The sequence below is a fragment of the Panthera leo genome, chromosome D3 (assembly GCF_018350215.1).
Source record: "Panthera leo isolate Ple1 chromosome D3, P.leo_Ple1_pat1.1, whole genome shotgun sequence".
Classification (NCBI taxonomy): Eukaryota; Metazoa; Chordata; class Mammalia; order Carnivora; family Felidae; genus Panthera; species Panthera leo.
The window spans coordinates 90,289,619-90,310,267 of NC_056690.1; the positions used below are offsets into that span (position 1 = coordinate 90,289,619).

At 42.6% G+C, this 20,649-nt stretch overlaps 1 protein-coding gene across 5 annotated transcripts in view; it reads left to right on the top strand.

Moving 5' to 3' along the window:
• ZNF407 (zinc finger protein 407) overlaps positions 1 to 20,649 on the top strand; it is a 454,530-nt gene that overhangs the window by 309,833 nt on the left and 124,048 nt on the right. For 4 of the 5 annotated variants that reach the window (XM_042911180.1, XM_042911184.1, XM_042911181.1 and 1 more), the window contains exon 8: positions 1,063 to 1,241. In XM_042911180.1, the coding sequence (XP_042767114.1) occupies positions 1,063 to 1,241 (179 nt within the window). Of the gene's footprint in view, positions 1 to 1,062; positions 1,242 to 2,634; positions 2,965 to 20,649 lie in introns of those variants that run through there. The other variant, XM_042911183.1, reaches the window with a different exon arrangement.

A 20,649-nucleotide genomic window follows, 5' to 3' on the forward strand; every position in this document is an offset into this window, starting at 1 on the left:
ACAGCCTTCACCGTCGCGTGGGCATCGTGACACGTGTTTGCCAGCTACCATCTTCCCGCCCTGCCGGTCACGGAACCTTCGCTTCACACAGCGTCCGGCAGGATTTTGTCCTTCGGCAATACCCTCAAGAAAAGCTGATAATCCTATCGCTCGATTTTCTTCTGCCACTTAATTTCGCTCTGCGGGAAACCTGAGGCCAGCCTCATACTTTTTTCTTTCGAGTTAGGCGTGGCCCGCCCCGACCTGCTTGAACTTGTGTGGCGCTCATTTTGTTACTGTTCTGACAAAGCAAGCGGCTGTGCATGTGTTCAGAAAGGGTCTAGGTGTGCCGTCTCTGATGCAAAGACGTGGAGAGGGATGAAGGAGCGAGTGGAAGAGTTTGCTTCAGGGAGCAGAGGCCAGCTCCCCGGTACCCAGGCACTTCAGGCCTCACCTTGCTGGGTTTGTCGGCAGACAGCGTGAAAGGAATCTCTCCCTGTTTTCAGGGCTGTTTGGCGTATGGCATCCAAGGCCCTCGCTGTATCTTTCAGCGATGGTCCGTGATGCTCAGAAACCTACATCAACATGGAGAACTCACAGGCACTTACCACACCGATGCTTCTCTGTCTCCAGACTGTTTTAGAGCCTGACTTCGAAGCGGCTCACTTGGTAGAACGTGAAAGCCAAAGCTTCTTTGTTTCTTTAATGCTCTAAATTCAGTGGAGGCAAGAGTGCTTCCCTTTGTACCTTTCCTCCCTCCTCAAAGGTGTGCTCTCAGGGTGAAGGAAGCTCCTTCAGTGCCCTCAAGTGGCACCAGAATAATTTGAGATGAAAATCGTAGAACCTGAGAGTTTGTGCTTCCAGTTGTGCATAGAATTAAGGTAAAAGGCCAACTTAAAAATCAGCACCAAGGTCCCAAAAACTGCCAGCCCCATGGGATTAATGAATTGCACGAGTCCAAATTCGCGTCTGAGTCCAGCACTTGGACTAGTGCCTGGTAAGGCCTACATGCGTGCTCTGGCCGCTGTCCGTGTTTGTGGTGCTTGACCTTAACTCGGTTTACTTTCCTTTCTTATTTGCTAGGTCCAACTGTGCTGAAAATATCCGCAAACACATTCTACACACCGGCAAACACGAGGGGGTCAAGATGTACAACTGCCCCAAGTGTGACTACGGGACGAACGTGCCCGTGGAGTTCCGGAACCACTTGAAAGAGCAGCACCCGGACATCGAAAACCCGGACCTGGCTTACTTGCATGCTGGTAAGGGGCTCGGGGCCTTAAAGTAGTTGGCGTTTCTAGGAGGGTTTCATTCCGCTTATGAAAACAGAAGGCTGTCGGTCCCTTCCCGTCATTTACTTTAATGTGGTGGAGTGTGTGACCGCGTCTGCTTCGAGACGAACGGCGCGTTCCAGGCTCCTCCCACTCGACCAGGGAAACGGGTCTTTTGCGTTCTGTGTCAGCAGGAGCAGATGTGACAGAGTAACCACCACCCCGCCCCTGCCCCGGAGGGTAAAGTTACAACCACAAATAGCCGACAGGCAGTGAAACGTTTGCAACGGTAGTTGTTTGAACTTCATGTTCCGACCGATGGGTAACATTTTTAATTTTTTTCAAAGCATGTTTGTGAATTGAAATGTTACGCCCTGTCCCTGTGTACCGCTGTCTCGTGAGGAGTACCTGGAGAGGGATGTGACCGAGGACGGTGAGTTGAGCGACTTGGCACGGGGTACCATGGTGTCGCTCACTCCCCAGAAGTTAGGAGGGCCTTGTCCACGGTGTGAGGGCCGTGTTGGTGGTGGCAGAGGTGGCTGCTGAGTGCTGTAGCCTCCTTGGATTGGAAGTCGGGTAGCCCCCTCTGCGGGGGTCAGGGGCATGGCAGCAGCTGCTGGGGTAAGCAGGACCGTTCCTATGTGTAGCCCAGCGTTTTGACAAGCAAGAATGCCTCCCTTGAGTGCTGAATCTTTACTGTGCGGAACAGCAGTGTGATGGACGAGAGTATGAGTACCTGCTTGAGGAAGTGCTTGCCCGAAGGAAACTTAGAGTAAGTTCTGAGATGTAGCCCAAGCGGTGCTGTATTTAAACAGTAGCAGTTGATACAGCGGGTGTTTTAGGCAGACGCTTTGGGATCAGTTGGAGACAAATGCAAACTCTGTCTACGCCTTTCCTTCCCGGCCCCGTGACCTCGGGCAGGCCCGCTCTGTCTTGCGTCAGCTGTCTCGTGTGTAAATCTACACGGTGGTAAAGAAGTTAAACAGCTAACGGCTAAGAAGCTCTTAGCTCGGTACCTTTCGTACCTGACCAGCAAGAGCCGCGCAGAGGGGGCGGTGGGTCACAGAGGTAACGCTGGAGATGTGACAGAGCGTTTGAAAGTTGTGGCAAACCCTGCCCAAAGTGCAAAAGTCATGGGAAACCCTGCCCGTTTGCAAAACGCGTAAACCGTCTTTGCTCAGGCAACACGTACGTGGAAAGAAACAGAACTTAATGAGTTATTTGATGGATAATATTCTTATTGATCGATTATTAATACATTTGACAACGTCTGCATATAAGGTCTTGTGTTTTCTGCTGCTGTGTTCTTTCGATTCGTGTTTGCTATGATTGGCCTTTTAAGGTAATGGTAGAACGTCTTATTTTTTCTCTGTGTTGTATCCAGGGTTGTTTTTGAAAAACAGAAACACAGGTCAGTATTCCTCACATTTTGGTGAGATTGTTACTGAAAAGGTTTCAGACTGGACTGTTTAAAGCTTTAGTCACAAAAACAGATGAAGTCAAATTGAAGTATCTTCTGGCCTTCATCACCTAAGGATTCTTCCCTCAGATGAGCCCTGACCATACAGCTGCCAGAAGAACTGCCTGTGGACGGAGGTACTTCAGGAGATGGCCAAGCAAAGTGACCTCCGCTGATATCGGGCCATCAACAAAGTACCATTTTTGTTAAAGTTTATTTATTTATTTTGAGAGAGACAGTGACTGCACAAGTGAGGGAGGGGCGAAGAGAGAGAGGATCCCAAGCAGGCTCCGTGCTGTCAGCTCAGAGCCCAACACGGGGCTCGAACTCGTGAAACCGTGAGATCATGACCTGAGCTCCTCTCAGCGGAGCCCCCCAGACGCCCCAGCAAAGTACCTACTTTCAAGGTAGTGCTGTGCCTGCTTCTCAAGGCGCGATATCAGTGTCTCCCGTCTCTCGCTGCGCCGGCTAGACATTGAAAACCGGGTTATTTCCCTAAAAGAACGTATTTCTAACTTGCCGATGAACACCAGGGAGAGGGGAGGAAGCTGACTGCAGAGCAGAGACACGCGTTCCTTCCGTTCTGTGCAGAAAGGACGGGCCGGTGCCGCAGGAGCAACACCGTGTGTGCCTTGGAGAGGTGTTCTGAAATACTGCTAGTGTAAAACGAGCTTCCAGAACCATTATTCTAGTTCCCGTGTGTGTGTGTGATGCTCATGCGGGTGTAATCCTAGTTTGTGGTCTGTATCCATAATTCTGTTAGAAACCGTTTTCTAGGCAAGTCCCAGTTGCTCGCAAACCAGACCCACGGGGGGCGGTACGGGGAGCCGGTTGCCGGTCCCTCCCGTGCGTGGCCACCGTCTCTTTGGTGGTATTTTTGCTTTGGCAGACGTCGCTCGGTTACGAGAAAACCTCAAAAAGCTAGACTTTTGTCGACTGGCTTTTTAACCGTGTAATTGTCAACCACCTGCGGTACGTCTGGGGATGCGCCAAGGGAACCCTCCTCAGGGTCAGGAAGATGCCGCTCCGCATTCCGTGCCGTGTGGCGGTGGGACTGGGCACCGTGGCTGGTGAGGCCCCGGTGGGCGGTGGGCACCGTCGAGGTCCCGCGGCGGCGTCACGGTCCTCCGAGAGAGCGGCCGACGGCCCGGTCCGGGGGGACACCACCGGCCGTGCGGTGCGCCGTCTGCGCCGTTCCTGTGCCGAGAATCTTGCAGGCCAGCGTTCAGGGGAGCATAGGACACGGTTCTCTTAATAAAAGGCTGGCTTTGAAACCACCCCAAGATCACGTGGTCCTCACTCGGCTCTCCCACGTGTATCAACCAGCTAAAGGCCGTCAGAAGGGACGCACTGAGCCTTAGCCGCAGAAAAGACTGTACCCGGCGTCATTTGGGATAGTGTAAACTTCAGTTGAGACCGTATTTAGAAATGCACATGTGGAGGTAAGGCACCTGGTTGCTCTGTGGGAACCAGTGCTGCGGAAAGAGGCTTTCCCGTCCCGTGATCGTGTGCTTCCCCGGCTTCGTGTACATTGCGAGGTAGCTGCAGTTATTGGTGACGAAGTCAGCCGGAGCCCCCCGGAGACCGGTTCGCGTCCTGCTGTGCCAGTCTGCAAGGCTGGGCCGGTCTCCGGACATCTCCGGGCTTCAGATTCCTCATCAGCAAAGTCAGGAGCGATCTGCGTTTGCGTCTGTAGGGCAGGCCTGTAGGGCAGGACAGATTTGAACGCCAGTCCCCATCCCCTTGTTGAACGACTTTGAAAATGCTGTTTCAATTCTGTGGGTCTCAGTTTCCCCCTCTGTGAGATGAGGACAGTGACGGCTGCGACACAGTTTTCTTATGATCTAAAACCGGTGACAGGCGAGCTACACGCAGACATCGCAACACTTGGCGTCCGTGGCTGTTCAGTTTTCTTCTCCGTTGACTCTGGTGATGAGTCATTTTGTCTTTTCTCTCAATTATTTTGGGGAACTAGGAGAACGATTCTGGTATCATTTCTCATGTCACGGTCCAGAGAATTAAAGGCTCCATGTGAGCGTTAATTTTGGTTATAGCTTTGTTTGAAAAGCAGGTACAAGTGGTTATTTTTAAAATAAAGGTTGATTATTTACATACATATTATTTGATTTCCAGGCCCTTGGGGATTTTTCTAGTCTTCTGTTTGTTAACTATGGAAATAGTAATGTAAATGGACTTCTGGGTTCTGGCTACTGTGCTTATACAACATAATACTGAATTATTTCAGTGCTTTGAAATTATGCTTTCTTTAAGTCCACAATTTGGTGAGTTTTGGTAAATGTTTGAGACGTACTAGAATGGAATGTAAATAATGGAGCTGCTTGGTGCTGTATTCTGTGCTCCCTTGTACATCACTTTGAGTTTTTTCACCGTTCAGACTATCTATATTCTTATATTTTTTATGCTACCTCTGTCAGCTGTGGTAAAGTTGCGTCCTATGATTGTAGATTTATCCATTTTTTTTACATTCTCTTACTTTTGGTTTTACGTATTTTGAAGGTCTATCACTGGCTACTCAGAACTTTAAGATTGTTTTATACACTTACCCAGGTATCATAAAGAAAATACATGTATTCCCTTGTAATTAAGAAATGCTCCTTTTAATCTATAGTAATGCTTCTTGCCATCATTCTGTGTTTCCTGTTAGTGTAGCTACATCAGCTTCTTTATAAGCAGCATATAGCTGCATTTGGATTTTTACCTGCTGGGGCAATTTTAATCTTTTTACTGGAAATAGTCATTTACTCTAGTATTTATACTTTATATCATTATTGATACCTTCATCATAGTCAAAACCTGAAACTAGCCAATGTCCATCTAATAGAATGTATAATAGGGTCTGTGTTCACCTACTGGGACCCTCTGTAGCAGGGAGGACGTACAGAGTAGGAGAAAGGAACAGCATGGATAAATCTCTCAGTCACAGTATTGTATGAACTAAGCCAGACACAGAAGAGTGGATTCTTTGCAGTCCTCTTCTTACGAAATACACAACCAGCCACAACTAATCTGTGCTGTTAGGAACCAGGGTATGTTCCCCCTCGGGGGCAGCAGTCACCGGGATGAGGAACAGTCACTCTATCCCATCCAGAATAGTGATACTCTTGTTTCTCACTCCTGATGTTGGGATATGATTGTGCTCAATTGGAGAAAATCCCTCAAGCTTGCCTGTGAGCTGTGCACTTCTCTGTATACAAATTTTTTTAAATGGGATTTCTTTGCTCCCCGTATTTCTTTTTTTTTTTTTTTAATTTTGTTAACATTTCTTTATTTTTGAGAGACAGAGAGAGACAGAGAATGAGTAGGGGAGGGGCAGAGAGAGAGGGAGACACAGAATCCAAAGCAGGCTCCAGCCTCCGAGCTGTCAGCACAGATCCCGACACGGGGCTCTAACTCACGACCCGTGAGATCATGACCTGAGCCAAAGTCGGACGCTCAGCTGGCTGAGCCACCCAGGCGCCCCTGCTTCCCGTATTTCTAAAGAGACTCGTTCTAGATCTGATATGAGATTTTGCAATCAGATTACTTCCCACAAAATCGACCTCAAATTAAAAGTCTCCAGAACTCTTTCTGTCACCGTACATTATCATTTTTTTTCTGTTCAGTGGAATCCATTTCACCCCCAAGATGGTCTTTATTTGACCTCTGTATTAGCAGTTGCCCGTCTGCCATCTGTTACCCAAGACTAAGCGTGGTGTTCACCCACTGCACCCTGAGCAGGAATTAAACACGCTCTGTGCTTGCAGTACAAGTGACCTCCAGCCGGACGGGGGTCATTGTGTCTCAGAATACTTCCAACATCCAGGGAGGAAGAGGATGGAGAAGACCATGGGAAGGTAGAGGGAAGCACGCGTAGCTCTCGTGATTGTGCCGAGCAAGAACAAAGAGAGGGTTTTTCCTCCTGAACTCAGGTGACAGATGCACAGTTACGCCTCTGCAGCTCTCGGGGCCCGCTTGTTCTGCAGCGGTGCTCCCTGCCCCGGGGAGGGGGGGGTGGGCGCCCGCTGGACGTCCTGGTGGCGTGGCCACTCTAGTGGCGCTCCCTGCCCGGGGGTGGCGACACAGCCACTCTCTGCGGCATGACAGTGAGATCCATGGAGTTACTACATATCTCCTCTGAGAAGCTGGGGCTTGAAGTGTGTAAATGTTTTACATGTTGTCTAAAGACAACGATCAAGTGATGTTCTCTATTCAGGAGAAATTAAACATTAAGTGATGACATGGTATTGTCTCTAATTCCTTTAGTTTTTGCTTATTGTAGGGTGTTTAAACAAATCATATTTAAATTGATGTGATTTTCATCAGTTCTTATATATGTATTAAGACTTCATCGTTTAAAAATAAATGTACATTGGATTATTACCTGTGCAATATGATAGCCCACAGATCTATTCTCTTCACAAAGTGGGATTTTCATATTATTCTTTAAGATAATCAGTTTTTTTAATTCTTTAAAACATGTATTATTTAATTGCATTCCATAGCATTTTCCTCTTACCCAGTTATAAAGAATAAGAATGTGAAAGTTTGACTCTTATCAAAACTCCAAATCCTTTCCTTTCTAATGCTAACTAATGCGGTACCAGTTAAACTATACTTAACTGATTCCTTAATTCTCTCCAAGTGTATCAGTGCATATTTAGGCAGATTGAACTTCATATTCCACCCTGGAGCCCCTTTGCTTAATCTATCACGGTTAAGATAAAACATCTGTAGCCTTTTGTACCTTAACCATTCCCTCTCATTTAGCGGAATATTCAGATTTTCTCATATAAAAGATTTTCTTCATCATTAATTAAAAACATTAGCGTTCTGATGTACAGAGCCTTGTAGAATGTAGTTTTCCCCAGATTGTGGGGCCTCTATTTTTAACCCCATTACTTTCAGCCCCTTTTGTTAGTTGGTGCTCTGACACATGTCATGACATTTTGTACAATAATTCATTTTATGAAGAGGTCCAAAAAATCTTAGAAAATCCTGACAGTTTCTCATTGGTTCTCCTTACATAAACCAATTATTACTTCAACCTAAAAAGGAACGAAATTTTTTCTGACATGATTGCCTTTGGTAAATCCATGCTGACTCACTCCTATTAAATTGTACTTCTCCAAATGTATCATTAAGCTCATCCATAAGTATCATCTCAAATTTATTTCCTAATATAGATGTTAGACTAGCAGCTCTATAATTTTCAGCCTCTACCCTCTTTCTTTTTAACCTTCAGACTGGATTCCTTGTTTTCCAGTCTCCTGATATTTCACTACTAACAAAAGACTTCCTAAAATAATTAACAGTTCAGCAGTTTGATTCTTTAACCTCAGACATCACCCATGGGTTAATTTACTGTTTTTCTTAACTGCTGCTAAATGTCTTTGTTCCTTTCCAACTCCTGTCTACACATTCCGGTGCCTTCCGGAAGGTGATGTCCACCACGTCCCTCTCTGCAGGACAGGTTTGATGTTGTGGTCACTGGCTTTTTCCCTTTGCTGTCTTTCTCACTCTCAGCCCTGTCGGATTCCCTGAGTTTAGAACTGACTCCCCGACATACTGTATAGTCAGTGGGTGATTCATGCCAAAGCAGTGTTTTTCGTCAACCAGCCTTTTCCAGTAAGAGACTTGCTCGTTTGTGGCTGCTTGTCGGTAAACGCACTGTTCCTGATAAGCAGACCCTCTCAACTCATGGCTGTCTCTCTTTTATTGAATAATATACTGAAATAGTTTGTTTCAAAACCTTCTAATTATACAGTTTAAAATGTTTTTTAATTCAGTCTGCTTAGGAATAAATGTTCTGACTCTTCCTCGGTACGTCTGAAAACTTCCTTTGTCCGCTTATCCCTGTGGAGCAGGGCTGGGGACATCCGTGCTCCCTCTCTGGTCCGCCCTCCCGCAGTAGGGCGTCCTCACTGTTGGAGACGCATCTGGATTGTCCACGGCGTGCTTTCCTGTGTGGGGTGGCCAGTGCGTGGTACCAAAGAATGCTGTTACTTTACACTGTCGCATTGTGACTTTGCAGTGACGAAGAAACCAAACTTTTCGCCGAGCCATTAATTCAAAACAAAGCTCTTTTATAGGTGTTATTCCCGACGTAATGATTTCTTAAAAATGGGTCTCCGAGATGCTGACTTTGCCCAAGGAGGCTGAGTAACGACAGTGCGGCCGACCACAGTCCATGCCTGACTGCCTCCCGGGAGTTTTCCAGTTCCGTAATCCTGCACGGACAGGAGCTCGAAACAGAATCGGCATCTGTGAGTTAATGAAATTATCGTGAAGTCTTAAAATTTTGGAGTTTTAAGACTTCAGATAATCTGAAAGCAGGAACTAGGAAGTAAGATGGTATAATATAACGCATAAACAGAACCACCAGGGGTAAATGTTTTCACAGTCGTACTTCTGCTGCCTAGCACGGAGCCCGGCAGACAGTGGGGGCAAGTGTCAGCCAGATGAACTTGGTGTTAGCGTCCTGACTCTGACTATCCAGACGTGTGAGTCTAATGAAGTCACTCAACCATTCTGGGTCTGTGTTCTCCACGGGAAAATGAGTAACACTGTTTAGCCCTTCTTTTGAATATCAGATTAAATCATGCCTGTGAAAGAGCTTTGAAAATTATTACTGGTATTGAGCTTTCCTTTATTTTAACTTTTTTAAATGTTTATTGTTGAGAGAGAGAGTGCAAGCAGAGGTGGGGCAGAGAGAAATGGGGACAGAGGATCCACAGCAGGCTCTGTGCTGACAGCAGAAAGCTCAACGTGGGGCTCGAACTCACGAACCGTGACATCATGACCTGAGTCGAAGTCGGGCATTCAACTGACTGAGCCACCCAGGCACCGCAATATTGAGATTTTCTTTAAAAGAGAAAGGTAGTGGGGTTTGTTATTGCTGTTTTAATGGTAGGAAGTTAGAGGGAAAGGGCTGAAATGATTGTTTGCGTTTATTTCAAGTTGCTATTGAGTCACGAGTCTCAGCCATGGATGTGCCTGTGTGTTAGCGGTCCATCCATATGTCGGCAGGACAGTCTGAACATACGTCTGCAGTGAGGGTTCGAAAAGGTCGATAGAAAGCTTTTTTTCAGAATAGAAACTTACCACTTAACTTACTTGAATTATTTCTATTCTTATTTATTATGCTTTATATTTTTAAAACTGTCTTTAAAAAAGCATATGATCCTGAAATAACGTCCTTTCTAGTATGTATTTTAATGTTTTGTGAAGTCCTCAAAGGCAGTCACAACATTTAAAATAAAGTCAGAATAGTAACACCTCATACAACTGGCTGGAGATAATCTAAAATTCATGTAAATCCATTCAAGTCATCGTTTTGTGATAGATCTCAGGCCCCACAGGACTCAGCCCCATCCCCTACCTGCGTGATCTTAGAAGTTTTAAAGTAGTGGTTAATTTCTTTCCAGTGAGAACTCCACTCTCTTCTTTCTTGGGAGGCCTCGCTAAGTATAATTAGCTGTGTAATTCGGAGCCACATTAAAACTCTGCTTAGGGATTCTTTCCTTGCTGCCGCAAGGTTATACAGGCACATGACAGTGTGTGTACCTCATCAGCAAGCAGAATTGTGATCTTATCTAGGCTAGCATTCACGAACTGAATTCTGAAAGTTAAAATAGTTAAAGAGAAAAAAAGAGAAAACAAAATTGTGATCTTATCCCCCCTGACAACTTCATTTATCAAAATTTTAAGGGGGAAAAAATTGATTGTACAAAGTTATAGTGGGTACGGTATGATTTTATCAGGTAATTGATGTGGCTTTTATTTTTATATAGACCTTTATCAACTCTTTAATTCAATATAATTTATATATTTAAAAAATTTGCACACCCTCACATTCGTATCTTGACCCTGAGTAAAATGCAGTTTTATACGAGGGAAACGAGGTAGGTGTGGGCAGGTCTTCCTGCTGATGTGGCATAATTGTTACCGTTCCTGCTGAAACCATCTGTGGGAAAATAATGTACAGGTTCTTCGGGTTATGGGGGAAGTTTTGTTGTGCTCTTTCATTAGTACTGAAATTTACTTGAGAAGATGTAAAATACATGTTATCAATCATTTGCGATTTTTTTTTTTTTTTATTGAGCAACATTGCCATTTAGCGGGTTTTCCTTGTTTTGAGTTTTTATTTTGGAAATAATTTGAAAAAAAACTTTTTTAACGTTTATTTTTGAGAGAGAGAGAGAGAGAGAGAGAGAGAGAGAGAGAGAGAGAAAACGTGAGCAGGGGAGGGGCAGAGAGAGAGAGGGAGACACAGAATCCGAGGCAGGTTCCAGGTGCTGTCAGCACCAAGGCCAGCCAGCACGGGGCTCGACCTCATGAACCATGAGATCATGCCCTGAGCCTACGTTGGACACTTAACCCACTGAGCCACCCAGGTGCCCCTAGTTTGAAATAATTTTAAACTCAAAGAAAAGTTGTAAAAGCAGTACAGAGTTCCCAAATATCCTTTGTCCAGCTTCTGCAAATGTTAGTGTCAGATACGACCATGATGTGATTACCAACACCGAAGACATTAGTGTCGGCACAAGACCATTTCGTAAGCTGCGTTCTTCGTTCCCAGCTCACCAGTTTTCCTTCCGTTTTTCTGTTCCAGAACTCAGCTCAGGAACCAACATGCCCTTTACTGTGTTTCTTTGGTCTTTTCCAGTCCATGCCAGTTTTTCAGTCTTTCATTATCTTTGATAACCTCGATGCTTCTAAAGAATATGGATCAGTTATTTTGTAGAATGTTCTTGTATTGCAGTAGTCTGATGTTACTCATGATTCAATTAAGTTTTTTTTTTCTTTTTAAGTTTTGTTTATTTACTTAGAGCAAGCGAGCAGGGGAGGGGCAGAGAAAGAGATTGGGAATCGCAAGCGGGCTCCACACTGCCAGTGTGGAGGCCGACTCGGGGCTCAGACCCACGAACCATGAGATCATGACCTGAACTGAGATGTGGAGTTGGCCGTTTTACTGAGTGGGCCACCCAGGCGCCCCTCAGTTAAGGTTTTTAAGCGTCTTGCAGAGCAGACATCTGGCACATCAGGGTGTGTTATGGTGGGCGATGTAAACTGGGTCCATTGAGTGAGGTGGTCTCTCCATATTTCTCCACTACAAACTTACTGTTTTCTCCTTTTTAATTAATTCACATCTCAGGGGAGTTACTTTCAGATTATGCAAATAACCTGTTTCTCCTCAAGCATTTGCCCACTAATTTTGACATTCATTAGTGGATCTTGCCTATCACAGGAACCTTGGAGTTTTAGCAGTAATATTCTCTTTCCCTCCTTCCTTCCACGTTTAATTGGAATTCTTCTTTAAGGAATATCTGTCCTTTCACTCCCAATTATTTCTTATTCAATTTATTTTTACCAGTATGAATTTATTATACTCTGTGGTTTACGATTCAGTGTCGTTATTTATTTTCTTGCTCAGATTGCCCCAGCTTTGGCCACCGCGAGCTCTCCTGGTTGGGCTTCTGTGTCCTTTGATGGCTTCCATCCTTTTCCGACTGTCCCTAGAGCCCCACAGTGTGCTCTAGGTCATCTGGTGTTCTGCCTGCCCTAATCCTAAAATCATCCTCTTCTTTAAGGATCTTTGGTTTCTTTTATTGGAGAATGGTATTTAGAAACCAAGGTATGCACACTATGTGTACTAATTGCTTCCATGCACCCTTGGCTTGTGGGCTTTCTCAGCAGACAGAAGTAGGAAATGTATGTGTGCATACTAACCCCTGCATTGCCATAAATACACAGTTTTATCGATCTATCTAAAACATAAATTGTCTTTGACCTAAGTAGAAGAACTAAAACTATAAAACCCTTAGATGAAAACATATGAACAAATCTTTGTGACCTTCAGTTGGGCAATAGTGTTTTGGATATGACACCAGAAGCTAAGGCAATAAAAGAAAAAATAAATTGGACTTCTTCAAACTAACAACTTTTGTGCCTCAAACCATACCATCAGGAAGATGAAAGGAAAACCCACAAAATGGGGAAAAAAAATTGCAGATCTGTCTGATGAGGGACTTACATCTAGAATATATAAAGATGCCTTGAACTCAACAGTAACAAAGGAGATTACCTAATTTAAAAACAGGCAGAGGACCCGAATAGCCATTTCTCCAAAGAAAAATAGAAATGGCCAGGAAACACATGAAAAGATGCTCGACATCATTACTTGTCAGGGAGATGCAAATCAGGACCCCGATGACAGTCCACGTCTAGGTTGTTTACTCTTTTGGCAGTTACATAAACAGGCTGCTGTTAACATTCACATACAAGTTTCTGTGTAAATGTAAGGTTTCATCTATCTCAGGTAAATAGCTGGGATTGAGACGCCTGGACAATACAGTATGTATGCATTTAACTTTTAAAGAAAACTGTCAAACTTCCAAAGCGTCTACACATTTTCTGTTTCTACCAGCGATGTGTGGGAGTTCCGTTTGTCCCGCCTCATCGCCAGCGCTTACAGTTGTCGGTTTTTTTAAGTCATTCTAATAGGAGTTTCGTGGTATTTCATGGTTTTAATTTGATTTGATCACTAATGATGTTGATTATCAGTGCTTGTTTGCCATCTGTATATTTTCTTTGATGACGTGTCTTTTGAAGTGTCTCATTGGGTAACTGAGCTTTAAGAGTTTTTCATGTATTTTGGACACAAGGCCTTTGTCAGATACATGATCTTCAGATATTTTCTCTCAGGTTGTGCCTTGCCTTGTTTCCTCTTAATGTTGTCTCTCGCCAACAAACCGTTTTTAAGGCAGTAGCCTCCCCGCCTTACCTGCAGTTTCACTTTGCGTGGTTTCGCTGGCCTGCGGTCAGCGCGGCCTCTAGGCAAGTGGCCCTCCTGCTGCGGCAGCGTCAGAAGGAGCCTAGCGCGGCCTCACCGCGCCTGCGTCACGCACCTCCCTGCTTCTCATCGCACGGGCGTCTTACCGTCTCCCGTCATCACAAGAAGGGCGAGGACAGCATGGTAGGACCTTCAGAGAGAGACAGAAACCACATTCACGCAACTGGGATCACAATATATTGTCGTAATTGTCCTCTTTTACTAGTTGTTGATCTCTTACTGCGCCTAATTTATCAATTGAATGTTTTCACAGGTATGTATGTGTGGCAGGAAAAAAAATGTACGTTACTATCTGTGGTTTCAGGCATCTGTTAGGGTTCTTGGAACATATGCCCCGTGGCTAAGAGGGGACTACGTTATTCACGAAGTCCAGTTTATTAATGTTTTTCCTTACGGTTTGTCCTTTTGATACGGTATCTTAAACCTATTTGCCTAACCCAAGTTGCAAAGATTAACTCCTGTGTTTTCTTCTGGAAGCTTTGTGTTTTTGTAGTTTATATTCACATCTGTGATCTATTTTGAGTCAAATTTTGGATAACGTGAGGCATACGTTTTCCAAATTTTGGATAACATGAGGTTTTTGGTGTTCATAGAAGTGTCTTTTTTTTCTTTCTTTCTTTTTTTTTTTTTTTTAGCAACATTGGTTGAAAACACTACCCTCTTTCTATAGAATTGCCTTTGCACTTTTGATGAAAATCAGTTGACAGTATTTCTTTGAGTCTATTTGTTTCCTCTCTACTACCATAGCAGTTTCTAAAATTATGCGTGGATGTGTCTTAAATTTTATCCTAAAATTCCCATAATTGGATATATATATTCTCCTTCAATTTCACATACCCAAGCTCTTTATTCCTCTGTAATCTAACATAAACTCATTGACAATCTCTCTGATTTGTCACCATCTTGTCCTTCTCCTGAATGACTGTATGACTTAGGGTAGATTACTGTGCCTGGTATTTTTACAAAAATCAATCATTTAAAAAAAAAAACCTTATGAACAAATAAAGTGGAGATATGCATATTTATATACAGAATATCTAGTGGCCAGTTAAATTATTGTTCCTTGATCCTTTATATTATTGAATAAGAAAGGCCCTTCACTTTTTGCTTATAATAGAATTCTTCTCTGGTTAGTTTTGCCATCATGATAGATAGTTTCATATTGTGTCTTCTTTTTTCTTTTTTTTGATTCAAGGTTTGATTTAAATTCCAGTGGGTTGACATATAGTGTAATATTAGATTCAGACGTAGATTAGTGACTCATCACTTACGTACAACACCCAGTGCTCATCACAGGTGCCCTCCCTAATGCCCTTCACCCATCTAACCCATCCCCCTGCCCACCTCCCCTCCAGTAACTCTATGTTCTCTGTAGTTAAGAGTCTGCTTTATGGTTTCCCTCTCTCCTTTTGTCCCCCCGCCCCGTGTTCATCTGTTTTGTTTCTTAAATTTCACATATGAGTGAAATCATATGGCATTTGTCTTTCTCTGACTGACTTATTTCGCTCAGCATAATGCACTCCGGCTCCATCCAGGTGGTTGCAAATGGCAAGATTCATTGTTTTTTATGGCTGAGTAATGTGCCATTGTGTATATAAACCACATCTTCTTTATCCATCCATCGGTTGATGGACATTTAGACTCTGCATACTTTGGCTCCTCTCATTGATAATGTTACTATAAACATCAGGGTGCATATTCCCTTTGAATTAGTATGTATGTGCCCTTTGGGTAAAGACCCAGTAGTGAAATTGCTGGATTGTAGGGTAGTTCTTTTTTTTCAGACTTTTTGAGGAACCTCCATACTGTTTTCCACAGTGGCTGCACCAGTTTGCATTCCCACCGACAGTGTAAGAGGGTTTCCCTTTCTCCACATTCTCACCGACACCTCTTGTTTTTTGTGGTGTTAATTTTAGCCATTCTAGCAGGTGTGAGATGGTATCTCCTTGTGGCTTTGGTATGTATTTCCCTGATGATGAGTGATGTTGACCATCTTTTCATGTGTCTGTTAACTGTCTGGATGTCTTCTTTGGGAAAATGTCTGCTCATGTCTTCTGCCCACTTCTTAACTCGATTATTTGTTTTTTAGGTGTTGAGTTTGATAAGTTCTTTATAGATTTTGGATACTAACCCTTTATCTGTTATTTGCAAGTATCTTTTCCCACTCCAAAGGTTGCCTTTTACTTTTGTTATTTGTTTCCTTCACCGTGTAGAAACTTTTTATCTTGATGAGGTCCCAATAGTTCATTTTTGCTTTTGTTTCTCTTGCCTTATGAGACGTATCTAGTAAGGACTTGCTGTGGTCAATGTCAAGGAGGTTGGATCGATCCCATGTACAATTGCACCGAAACCCATAAGATACCTAGGAATAAACCTGACCAAATAGGTAAAAGATTTGTCTTCTAAAAACTACAGAAGACATATGAAAGAAATTGAAGATGACACGAAGAAATGGAAAAACATTCCACGCTCATGGATTGGAAGAACATTGTTAAAATGACTGTATTGCCCAAAACAGTCTACAGTTTTTACGCAGTCCCTATCAAAATGCCACCAGAATTTTTCACAGAGCTAGAACAAACAGTCCTAAAACTTGTACGGAACCAGAAAAGACCCCAAATAACCAAAGCAATCTTGGAGGCAACCAAAACTTGAAGGCATCACAATTCCAAACTTCAAGTTATATTACAAAGCTGTGGTCTTTAAGACAGTGTGGTGCTGGCAGAAAAACAGACACATAGATCATTGCAACAGAACAGAAAACCCAGAAATGAACCTACAACTATATGGTCACCTAATCTTTGACAAAGCAGGAAAGAACATCCAGTGGAAGAAAGACAGTCTCTTCAACAAATGGTTCTGGGAGAGCTGAACAGCGACATGCAGAAGAATGGACCTGGACCACTTTCTTACACCATGCGTACAAATAAACTCAAAATGGATGGAGGACATGAATGTGAGACAGGAAACCATCAAAATCCTAGAGGAGTTCACCATATTTTTCTTACTAGCTAAGAAGCCACTTTAAAAATTTATTTCTACTGCCTCGCGCCCACTAGAATAGCTACTATCGAAAAATAAAATAGTATTGGCAAGGGTGTAGAGAATTAGCATAGCTGCTATGAGAACAGTATGGTTGTTCCTCAAAAAACTTAACAATAGAATTACCATTTGATCCAGCATTCCCACTTCTGAGTGTGTGTGTGTGTCTGTGTGTGTGTATGTGTGTATGTGTGTCTGTGTATATATAAAATGAAAGCAGATCACACTCATAACAACATTATTTACAATGGCCAAAAGTTAGAAACAATCCAAATGCCCATCAACGAATTAATGGATAAAGAAAATATATGTTATATTATATACGTTATTATACATATATATTATATATTATAAAACATGTGTAATACACATATAATTATATAAAATATATAATATAATACATACATTGGAATATTACTCAGACTTAAAAAGAAGGAAATTCTGACACCTGCTACAACATAAATGAGCCTTATGCTGAGTGAAATAAGCCAGACACAAAAGAAAAATACTGTGTAATTCCCTGTCCATGGCGTTAGTCAGGTTCCTGAGGACAGAAACTAGAATGATGGTTGCCAGGGGCTGGGGGGGAAGGGATGTGAGGGGTTGCTTAGTCTGTACAGTTTCACTTTCGGTAGGTGCGCAAGTCTGGAGACTGATTGTACCGCACTGGGAATATACGTAGCACTTCTGGACCGTACACTTAAAGACGGTTGAGATGGTAAACTTTGCGGATTTTACCACAGATAAAAATTGTGTTAAGTTACAAATACAAAAAAAAAAATTCTTCTTATCTTTTCTCTATTTCCTACATTTATCTATGGTAGAAAATATCAAATAGGTGTCTCTGTTGGTGAGGGGTCATTAGGGAAGGGAGTTGATGGGGATGGGAAAATGAAAATGGGGAAGTTAATACAGAAATTATGCTAATTGGCGTGAGACTTTCAAATTAAATAGACCAAAAAGATGTCATGTGATACATGTTAATCAGCATCTCAACTATATAAATCAATTGAATAAATTTGCGAAGTTAATTTATTCAGGAAAAATATGAAGAAGCAAAATATTTTAGCTTATATAGACATGCTTACGCTTTTTAATTTTTTTCCATTTTTTCTGTTTCTAACTAAGGTTAAAAACACTTAAATACATTCTTTTAATAGATGAAAATCCATCATAGTAAAGTAGTCACTTAAATCACCTAATAGCTTTTATCGCAGCAGAATATAGCGTGCGCCCCAGCTAGATAAAATCATAGTTTTGATGGCTGGTCTAGATACTTCTTAAAAAGCTCTGCTCAGACAGGTTCACTCTTGTCACAGCTATTAGTGCCATTTGTTGAGTAGCATGTCAGGGTGATTGGCACAGAGTCATTCTTTCGTCTTATGAAAAATTATAATTTTAATGCATGCTTAAAATAAAAACCTCATGTAAGTGACTTCCTGTTTATAAAAGGAAGAGGCAAGACTCCTTTGCAGTTAGTATTGATTATTCATGTTGCATGGAATATAAAATTGTGTTTTCTTTTTAGGGGAGAGAACTCCTTTGAGGGGGAACTGCCTTTCAGGATTTCCTCCATGTTTGTTGTCTGGTTCACGATGTTAGAATGAACTGTACTACCTACCGTCTTCTTTCCAGCTGTTGGTCAGGGACAGATTTGGATTCTGTTGGCTTTAAATAGAATCTGTGTCTCCGACTACCAAAGTAGGTCCTTGGATCTTGGAGTAAGGTTTATGTCACTTAATCTCTTTTAGTGATAAATGTCTTGCAGTGATTAAATAATATTTGTAAAGTACTTAAAATAGTGCCTGGCATATATTAAGTTCTCTGTAAGTATTTAATTAATACAGTATTGAACTGAAATCACTCTGTGTCTTCTGGGTTCTTTTTAATTGTGCCAGTAGGTGCTGCTCTTGAGTGACAAGAGTGGATATTCCAAGTTATATTTTATATTAACAGGTGACCTGGATTGATGGCATAACTTACGTATTCACATTTATATACCTTAGTCTCGTGATTAGAAACAAGACTGTTTCTAATAAATAGACTGTTTACTTTAAAGACTTTCTTAATATAAAATGACAGAGATGTGAAAATGCTCAGGTAGTTCTCTTGAAAGTTTAGAGCACTGTTTATTTTTATAGTATTTATGTCTTTAAAAGGTACCAATCTCATGACCTTTCTCATTATCAGGCAGTTACTGTATCATATTTTCACCTTCTTTCTCGACATAAATTATTTATTGAATCTATTGACATTTTTCTGGCGCATGCAGTCAACACTGAACTGTGGTACTTCTCGGTGTTTTACAGATAACCCGTCGACAGGATTCAGCTTTGTTAGATGAGCCTTGATATTCAGACAGAGCAGATCTCACGTTTACACCAAGGACCAGAGAGGATAGGTGCCAGATGTGGTCCCTCTTGTGCACACTTACTCGTACTGTTACTTCACAGCTTGTAAGCACTCTTCCTCTTAAACTTCATGTTTGCTACCGGGATGGGAAGGCGCCACGATTTGTGCAAGTGTCGTGTAAACAGCTGTCATGATTGACCTGAGGTGCGGGAAGGCGAGTAGAAGAGTCTTGGCTTTGTAAGAGCTGAGGAGTCGGAGGTGAGAAGCCAGACAGCTGGACGCTGAGCAGGCAGAAGTGGCGTTGGGTCCACGAAGGGGATTGGGAGGGAGGGGAGTTGCCGGTTGCAGAGAATGTGCCGCGAGATGCTGAAGGTGGAGAGAAATGAAACAAGCCGGCCCTTCGGAAGCGGCCCAGCGACACTTCAGGTTTCTTCTGTTTGACTTTAATGTTACGCTAATACATCGTCTTTGTCTGTATTTCTGACCTCTCCCCTGTACGTAATGAGGAAAGTTTTCCACGATGTATGCTTTTACGTCATGAATCTTTTACCAAAGAGGTAATTCTGGTTTTAGATATGATTCTGTTGTAATACTTAACATATTTTCTTTTTTACCCCAATTTCTCTATCTGTGTCTAAGAAAATGTGTTAGAAAGACATTCTTAAGATGTTTTATGTTCAGTTTGCGCATACCAAATTTTTAATGTCTTTTTTTTTTTTTACATTGAAAAAGACATTTGAAATCCAGCGCTGTATATTTTTATTATTTATGGCAGAATCTATTTGGGTGTGTTCATCTTCTGGGCGTTAAGATGTCTACATTTTCACCTATTACGTTTTTATGTATAATCATTTTCACTCAACATATAAGAAACAACAGTTTATCATAATAATACAGGTAAAATTGAGTGTGGTTGGCCTACAGGTTTTGAGTTCCACTCAAAGTGTAACCCACTGATTTATGCAGGCATTCGATTCGTGTGTATATTTAGTTACGTTCCATTTTTGTATGTCCGTGCTGTTATCGGTGTCCCTCTAAGTTAGTCCTGACCTTCCATGCAGTGAAGGGCACGACCAGCCTCCCTACCCACTATTTCTGCCTCCTGAGCAAATGGGAGTTCTGTGAAATTTCCTCAAGTGTGTGGTTCTTTCCCCCTGTTGCTAAGCCAGCCACAAGTCTTGTTTCTGATATGAATCTTGATGTAAAACCCCAAACCATAGAATTCTAGAAAGCTGTGCCACACTGCTGCCATTTACGGGATTTCACCCCGTAGAACCAGATCAGTAAGGCACCAACCGATATCAGAATCGAAGGGGTCTAACCTTTCCTGAATAGCTCCACATGGTTGCTGAAAAGCGTTCTCACTCTCTCTGCTGGCAACTTCTGAGTCATATCTTTGAACAGTTAAATCGGTAATTTTTAAACGTTTTTAGTGGGCAGGTTTTGTAAACTTCATTGAGTTCATGAGATTTATATTCTTTTGCTTCTTAGTGTGTTGCAAAACACCCTTTTAAAGTTCTGAAGTGACTAGAGATTAATTTCGTTTGAAAATTTGCGACTACTTTTGCGTTCGGGCCCACCAGATTGCCACCAAACAAATGCAGAACTTTGTCCGCCCACGGTGTGCCCAGCGCACTGTGCTATAGGCGTCAGAGACAAAAGAACGAGCAACACAGGCTTGGTCCTTGCCTTAG